Here is an 8,449-nt window from a genome sequence, read left to right as displayed (position 1 = left end):
CACACCCCAAAACACACACACACTAACACACCACACCCAACACACACACACCAACAAAAACCCACCAACCACACACACACACACACCCCCCAAACACACCATCCTATATACAACACATATGGTACCCCTTTTTCCTTTTTCCCTCTTTTCTCCCCTCTCTCTCTTCTTCTCTCCTCCCTCTTCTCTTTCTCTCTCTCTCTCTCTCTCCTCTACTTTCTCTTTCTCTCTCTCTCTCCCCCCCCTCTCTCTCTCTCTCTTCTCTTTCTCTCTCTCTTCTCTCTCTTTTTTTTTATCTCCTCTCTACCCTCTTTCTCTATCTCTCTCTCTTTTTCTCTCTCTATCTCTCTCTATCTCTCTTATCTCTCCTATCTCTCTCTATTTTCCCCCTCCCCCCTTTCCCCCCTTTCTCTCCCTCTCTCCCCCTCTCTTCCCTCTTTTCCCCCTCCCTCTCATTCTCCCTCTCTCTCCCTCCCTCCACCTCTCCCCTCTCTTAATTCTTTCTCTTCTCTTCTCTTTTCCTCTCTCTTCTCTTTTCCTCTCTCTCTCTCTCTCTGGGGTTGTGTGTGTGTGTGTGGTGTTTGTGTGGGGTGTGTGTTGTGTGTGTTTTTTGTTTACATACATAGCGTATGATATATTATATATATTATAATATATATAAATATTATTAATAAAATTTTTTATTATATATATATATATACATGGGTAGGTACACAACCACACCACACACACACCCCCAACACACACACCACACACACACACCCCACCCCACCCAACCCCACCCCAAAAAGGGAAAAACAAAGAGAGAGAGAGGGGAGAAAAATAGAGAGAGGGGGGGAGAGAGAGGGGGGAAGGGGGAGGAAGAGGGAGGGGGGAGAGAGGGAGAGAGAGGGAGAAGAGGGAAAAGAGAAAATGGGAGAAAAGGGAGAGAGAAGAGAGGGGGAAGAAAAGAGAGATAAGAGAGAGATAGAGAGAAAATAGAGAGAGAGAAAGAAGGGGAGAGAAGAGATGAAGGGAGATAGAGAGAAAAGAAGAGCAGGAATGAGAGAAGAGAGAGAGAGAAGAAAGAGTTTAGAGAGGAGAGATAGGGAGAAAGGAAGAAGATAAGGGGAAGGTGGAAAAAAGCTAGAGGGGAAAAGCAAAGAGAGAGAATAAAAGAGAGAGTTTGGGAGAGAGAGCTAAGAGAGAAAATAGAAGAAGATAGAGAGAGAGATAAGAGAGAGTTAGGGAGAGATAGAAAGGGGAAGGGGAGGAAAAGATAAGAGGGTTTAGAGAAGAGAGGGAGAGAGATAGAGATGGGAGAAGAGATAAAATAGATAGAAGATAAGAGGAGAGAAAAGAGAAGGAGAGAGAAAAGACCTAAAGGAGAGAAAGAGGAAAAGAGAGGGGAGAGAGAAAAATCCCACTTATATGTGTATTTTATTTGGTTTTTTGTGGTGTGTTTTTGTGTGTTTTGTTTTTTGTTTTTGGGTTTTTGTGTTGTGTGTGTGTTTTGGGGTGTGTGGGTGTTTGTGTGTGTGTTGGGGTTGGTTGTTTGTTTGGGTTGGGTGTTTTGGTTTTGGGTGTGGTGTTTTAAAGGTGTGGTGGGTTTTTTTGGGTTGTTTGGGGTGGTGTGGGTGGTGTGTTTGGGTGTTTTTTGTACATAAAATAGCGAAATTTTTCAAAGGGGTTTAAATATATGTATATATATATATATTTTTATAATATAAAAATTAATATTTTATTTTATATAAAATATATATATATTATATATAATAATATTTAATATATATATATTATATATATATATACATTTAAAAGGGGGCCCCGCGGGGCTGAGGGTTTTAAAGCATCGGACTCAAATTCCCTACCTGGAAAGGGGCGGGGAACCCAGTCAAATCAGTGCCAGTCCCAAAAAAAAAAAGTTATATATATAAAAATTTATAATATATATATATTTTATATATTTTAATTTATTATATAAAATATATAATTTTAATATTAAAGTATTAATATTTTATTAAATATATAAATTATATAAAGGCCCGGGGTGGCCGGGGGGTTTAAAGCATGGACCCCAATTTTGCCTACCGGGCCACGGGGCGGGGTTTAACCCAACCAAAGTCAGTGCCAGCCCCAGAAAAAAAAATTTAAAATAAAATGCATATATATAAAATTTATATATATATATATATATATATATATATATATATATATATTATATTTTAATATAATGATTTTAAAATTATATAATATATATATATATATATATATATAAAAAATATATATATAATAAAATTAAAATATAAAATATTAAAATAAAATTTTTTTTTCATATATATATATGCATAAAATTATTTTTATATATCTATAATATATATGCATATATTATAATATAATATATATATTATATATTATAAAATATAAAATTTTGCATATATATAATATATATAAATATATATATATATTTTTATAATATATATATTTTAAAATATTTTATATATCCCATAATATATATATATATATATATAATATATATAAAATATTATATATTTTATAAGGTGTATGTATGTTTTTGTATGTAAATATATTATATGTAAAATAAAATTTATATGAAAAAATAAATAATACATATTTATAAAATATATATAATATATATTATATATATATATATATTTTAAATATATCTATCATATATATATATCATATATGTGTGAATATATATAAAAATCTGGGGTATATATACATTATATATACATATACACATATAAATTATATGCTTAAATATACACACACAATATATATAAAAGCCTATGTGTGTGGGTGTGTTTTGTGTGGGTGTGGGTTGGTGTTTTGGGTGTGTGTGTGTGGGGTTTTTTTTTGGGTGTGTGTGTGTGTGTTTGGGGGTTGTGGGGGGTGGGGGTGTGTGGGGGTTGTGTGTTGTGTGTGTGTGTGTGTTTGTTTTTGTGTGTGTGTGTGTTTTGTGGTGTGTGTGTTTTGTGTGTGGGGTGCTTTTGGGGAATATTTTTTAAAAATATATATAATGTTATATTTTGGGGGGTATATATATATTATATATTTTATATTTTATAATATTGCTACACACACAGAAACACCCACACAAAATACACACACAAAAAACAAACCACATCCAAAAAAACACACAAACATACAAAACAAAACCACACATAAAAAACACACCCCCAAAAACATCAAAACACACCCCAAAACCAAACACCCACACACACACACACACACACACACACACACACACCACACAACCACACACACACACACACCCCACAAAACACACACAAAAACCCCACATACCCCACACCACCACAAACACACACACACACACACATATAAGCATATGTATGTAAGTATATATGAAATGTATGATGAAAGGTTGTATGAAATGTATGTATGTATGTAGGGAAATGTATTTATGAAATGAAATTTTATGTATATATAGTATTTTTATATGTTTCTCTTTTCTCTTTTTCTCTCTCTCTGTGAAAAGGGGTGTGTGTGTGTGGGGTGTGTGTGTGTGTGGTGTGTGGGGTGTGTGTGTGTGTGTGTGTAGTGTGTGTGTGTGTGTGTGTGTGTTTGTGGTTTGGGATGTTGGGGTGTGTGTGGTTTTTTGGGGGGATTGGGGGGTTTTATGGTTTTGGGTGTGGTGGTGTGTGTGTGTTGTTTTTTGGGGTGGTGTGTTTGTGGTGTGGTTTGTGTGTTTTTGTGTTTTTTGGTGTGGGAAGGTCGGGGAAGAAATAGGGTAAGCCCCCCCCCCTGCTGTTAAACCCCCTATTTACTTTGATTTTCCAAAGGGGGGGGAATATCCCTTGGGGGGATGTCACAGGGGAAATCTTTTTAAGGGCCCAGGAAGGGGGAACGTTTTTAAATTTAGATAAGAAAAAATTCACGGGAAAAATTCCAGGGAAAAAAAGGGAAAGGGGGTTCACTTAAATCACTCACACATACACTCACGACCAACATACAAAAATATCCCTACAACATATATACACAAAATCGCAATATAAGATGCCTGCTTTATACACACGCACAGGGTGCCGCCCCAAAGAGAGCGCATACACACACGGGAAAACACGGAGCGAGCATCATCCCAAGGGGGGGGGGGTTTAGTACAAAAGTCACGCTACAAATCCGTCCCCCCGATCCGGTCGAAGCAGCCAGCGGAGGAAACCCGAAAAAAAGGGAAAAAAAAAAATTTACCTCTGACGTCCGACCGGAATGGACTAAAAAAATTTACGTATACATCCCCCAGGTTTTCAGCACCTGGGCTAGCAAATCTCATCCCCCCCGGCCCCCCCCACCCTCTGGTCTTTGGGAAATAAAATGAACATGATAATAAAACCCGGATTTATGATTCTTTCCGTAAGGTTTTCCCTTCCCCACAACTAAAGGGGAAAAAAGTAAATGCGGAAAGGGAAAAAAATAAAAACAATATAAACAAAATAAAACAGTTAAAAAAAGAAAAGCAAAAGTAAAAAAATAAAAGAGAAGACCAAAAGTAAAACAAAAAACAGTAAAAAAAAATTTTAAAAAAATTTGAGCCCCCAAATTTAAAAGGGGAAAGTGCTGAACATCACACCCGGACAAAAATTTCAGGGGAATTTAAAAATCAGAGGACATTTCACGAATTTAAAAATCAGTTGAGAGAGTAAGACCACAAAGTACACAGAGTCACATAGAAAGTTCATGACTAACACACAGTGGGCAGGACGGCTAACCCCAAAGGGGATCCTCGACTGGTTACCCCAGGTCCTTTCCCCTGGGAAAAAACCCCGGGCCCTCCTACGGAAAAGCAAGCCCCCCTGGACTGCCCATATGGTCGCAAATGATTAAATGGGGCCCTTTAAACGTTTCGGGGGGGCCAAGTCTTTGAATTTTGGAAAAAGACAGGACCTAGACGTTTACATATTTCCTTGCTGGGCCCCTCCATCTGCTCCAAGGGGGCTTGGTTGGGCCCTCCCCCTTTTATAGCACCAAATCGCCTTCCTTGGGGCAAAAGATCTTGGCCCGTTATCATAGGGCCCCTCCCATAGTTAGCCCGGTTCCTTAAAAGGGTTCCCCTGCTGCTGTCGGCAGTCTTTAAAACGGTGCTGCAAGTCGTCGTTATCGTCCGTCAGGAGAAAAAAAGGGTTTCCCTTTCCTGCCAAAGAGTTAAGAGCAAAACGAAGCTCTGGAATGTAAGAATGACAAACCTGTTTGGGGCCTTTTAAACTGACCATTAGCTTGAGGTGGTATCTAATGGTAAAATGGAGAGGGGAAACCCCAAAAGGGTTAAAAAAGTTCCTCAAATAAGCATGAAGTAAAAGCTTTAAAATTTTTAAGGGAAAGCTCGGGGAAACTTTTTTGGGGTGATTAAAACCCCCAATGGGACAATTTTTTTGGGGGGCCTAGTGGGGCTGGGCAGTGGAGAAGAGGGATAAAGAACAGGGGGCCCGGTGAGATCGGTTTTGTCCAAAGGATACTTCTCCCCTAAAAGGGATAAAAAGCCAAAGGAAACTACGTCTTGGGACTGTCCCGTGCTACACCTCTTTTTTCTGTTTGGGATGACTTTATACCCCTCAAAATACCGTTTTTAAAATCCGCCATCATATTTGGGCCCAATTTAAAACATGTTACGGGTTTCCATATGTCCTTTTTTATCCAGGATGCATGGTAATGGAGTGTGAGCCCGTTCTTTAGGGCATTTACGAAGAACCCCTGGTACAATAGCGGGGAAAACAATTTTATAGGGAGTGTAGAAAACGGTAAAAAGGATGTCAAATTTTAAATTCAAATCCCGGGAAAGGGGGAAAGGGGGCTTTGACTTGAATAATCCAAATCTCTTTGAATTTTGGGTCCTTGGGTCTGCTGGGGGTAACCCCCTTTTGGGTGACATTGTTGGGCTGTTGCAACTTGCCGGGATGTAGATTTAGGAAAATAATTGGTTGGCCCCTTCCCATTCTAATATTTAAAAATCATAGAAAGAGAATTTATGTGCGTTTTCTTTTCATGCGGGGGAATCTGGTCCGGTGTCGTAACACATGGATCAGTGGAAAGATGGCATTGGGAGCCCCCAAGCCTACAGCCCTAGAGTAAGCACAAACCCCACCACACCCTAAATGACAGCTAAGGCCTTCAAAATCAATTTTCGGGGAAACGTGTTTCGCACTCTGGAGTTTCTGCTGTTTAAAAAATACAGCATGTAAAAAAAAATACCCTGGTCACCCAAATTTCATGAAGGCAGCCCCCAAAAAGCAAGAGAGCCCGGATCTGTGTGCAACTCAAAATCCTTCTTGAAGTTTGGGGTTTTTGGGATTTTGGTTTAGTTTTCCAGCAAAGTTTTCAGCTTCTTAAAGCAGACTGCTGCTCATCAAACCCCATTTCCAAACTTTTGGCCCTTTTTTTTAGGAAAGTATTTGGGGAAAAATTTCCCCCCCCCGATGGTGGGATACCTGGGGAAAATGGTTTTGCGGAAGAAGTTAGTAGCACCAAAAAACCCCGGGGGACTCAAACTGTAAACTCCCCCCCTCAGAAAACTGAAAAGGGGGAACTTGGGGTGCGGCTATGGTTTTCAACAGACAATGAAGGGGGGGGGGGGACTTTTGGAGCGGGCTGCCCCCCAGGCGTTGAAGGGGGCCCTGCGGCTTTTGGCTGCGGCTGCAGCAGACAGTGAAGGAGGCACTGCGGCTGCCAGACCTGAAAAGGCATGCGGCTTCGGCTGCGGGAGACGCTGAAGGAAGCACTGCGGCTTCGGTGGGCTGTGGGAGACCTGAAAAGGGGGCACTGCAAACTTTCGGCAGACGGGGAAGGAGGGTGAGGGGTTTTGGAGATGCTGAAGGAGGCACTGGGGCCCTTTTGGGTGCGGCAGACCTGAAGGAGGCACTGCGTTTCGGCAGTGGCAGACGCGGAAAGGGGGTACTGCGGGTTTTTGGGTTTCGGGGAGAAGCTGGGAGGGACTGCGGCTTCGGGTGCGGCTGTGGAGACACTGAAGGAGGCACGGGAGCTGCGGCAAAACGCTGAAGGGGGCACGAGGGTGGGCAGATGTAAGGAGGCAATTTGGGGTTTGGGTGCGCAGACGGGTGAAGGGGGGGCATGCGGTTTTGCTGCGGGGAGACGCTGAAGGAGGGACTGCGGTTTGGCTGTGGGAGCCCCTGAAGGAGGCACCCGCGGCTTCGGCTTTTGGCGCGTGAAGGGGGCCCTGCGGGTTCGGGTGTGGCAGCGCTGGGAAAAGGCACTGCGGTTTTTGGCTGTGGCGACCTGAAGGGGCACTGAGGCTTTGGGGAGACGCTGAAGGAGGGACTGCAAAATTGGCTGCGGCAGACGCTGAAGGAAAGGGAAATGGGCTTCGGCTGTGGCAGACCTGGGGGAGGAAATGCGGTTTCGGCCCCGTGGCCCGACGCTGAAGGAGGCACTGCGGGGTTTCGGCTTGGCAAGCTGAGGAGGCACTGCGGCTTTTGGGGTTGGGAGACGGGTGAAGGAGGGCCCCTGCCCGGGTTTTGGCTGTGGCAGCGCTGAAGGGGCACTGAGGCTTTGGGAGCGTGAAGGAAACAATGCAACTTCGGCTGCGGCAGACCCCTGAAGGAAAGGGACGCGGCTTTTGGGTGTGGGGGGACGCTTTAAGGGGGGCACTGCGGTTTCGGCTGCGGCAGACGCTGAAAGGGGGACTGGGGGGTTTTTGGGTGTGGCAGACCTGAAAGGGGGCACTGCGGTTTCGGCTGGGCGACGCTGAAAGGGGCACTGCCCGGTTTTTTGGCTGTGGAGGGCGCCCGAAGGGGGCACTGAGGCTGCCAAACAGATGCGAAAGGGGGCACCCCGGGGCTCGGCTGGGGGCTGCGGCCCGATGCTGAAGGGGGGGGCACTGGGGGAAAGGCAGATTCGGGAAGGGGGTACCCCCCGGGTTTTGGGCTGCAGCAAGGGCTGAAGGAGGCAAATTGGGGGATTCGGGTTGGGGGGCTGCGGGTGCGGCAGACGCTGAAGGGGGCACTGCGGTTCGGCTGAAACAGAAAGCTGAAGGGGGGCATTTCGGATTTGGGTGCGGCTTTCCCGGGAGACGCGAAGGAGGGACGCCGGGTTTTGGCTCGGCTGCGGGGCGGCAAGACCCGAAAGGGGGGCCCCGCGGCTTCGGCTGCGGGAGAGGCTGACGGAGGACGTTCGGCTTCGGCTTTGGCTGCGGCAGACGCTGAAGGAGGCATTGCGGGTTCAGCCCGCGGCTGCGGTGCGGGGGGACGCCCCAAGGGGGCGCTTTCGGCTTCGGCCCGCGGGAGACGCTGAAGGAGGCATTTCGGGTTCGGCTTCGGGGTGCGGCCCGGAACGCTGAAGGAGGCACTGCGGCTTTTGGGTGCGGCAGACGGGTTTAAGGAGGCACTGTGGCCGTGGGCAAATTCTGAAGGAGGCCCCAGCGGCTGCGGGGAAACCCCCTGAAGGGGGCACTGCCCCGGCCCGCCCCCCTTTTGGCGACGTG

General features: G+C 44.8%; 1 protein-coding gene across 1 annotated transcript; it reads right to left on the bottom strand.

Annotated features, from left to right (window-relative positions):
• Nucleotides 1-5,978: 5,978 nt before the first annotated feature.
• LOC119569275 (vegetative cell wall protein gp1-like) lies at nucleotides 5,979-8,180 on the bottom strand. Its single transcript, XM_037917509.1, has 3 exons — nucleotides 8,088-8,180; nucleotides 6,685-7,995; nucleotides 5,979-6,170 (listed from the first exon to the last, which is right to left on the bottom strand). Exons 1-3 carry the CDS (start codon nucleotides 8,178-8,180, stop codon nucleotides 5,979-5,981), a joined length of 1,596 nt encoding a protein of 531 aa, XP_037773437.1.
• Between the last annotated feature and the right edge of the window lie 269 nt (nucleotides 8,181-8,449).

This window comes from Penaeus monodon, unplaced genomic scaffold (genome assembly GCF_015228065.2).
Source record: "Penaeus monodon isolate SGIC_2016 unplaced genomic scaffold, NSTDA_Pmon_1 PmonScaffold_1386, whole genome shotgun sequence".
NCBI lineage: Eukaryota > Metazoa > Arthropoda > Malacostraca > Decapoda > Penaeidae > Penaeus > Penaeus monodon.
The sequence above is the reverse complement of the archived record's forward strand: the minus strand, read 5'-3'. Positions and strand labels throughout refer to the sequence as shown.

Bases quoted from the DNA above. Each gene is read 5' to 3' on its own strand.
- LOC119569275 (XM_037917509.1), bottom strand. From the start codon at position 8,180: ATGCCTCCTTCAGCGTCTGCCGCAGCCAAAGCCGAAGCCGAACGTCCT. The intron at 7,996-8,087 runs GTCTTGCCGCCC...GCCCCCCTTCAG, and splicing joins CCGCGGGGCCCCCCTTTCGG to CTTTCTGTTTCAGCCGAACC. The intron at 6,171-6,684 runs GTCTGGCAGCCG...TTTTTTAAACAG, and splicing joins GAAGCCGCATGCCTTTTCAG to CAGAAACTCCAGAGTGCGAA.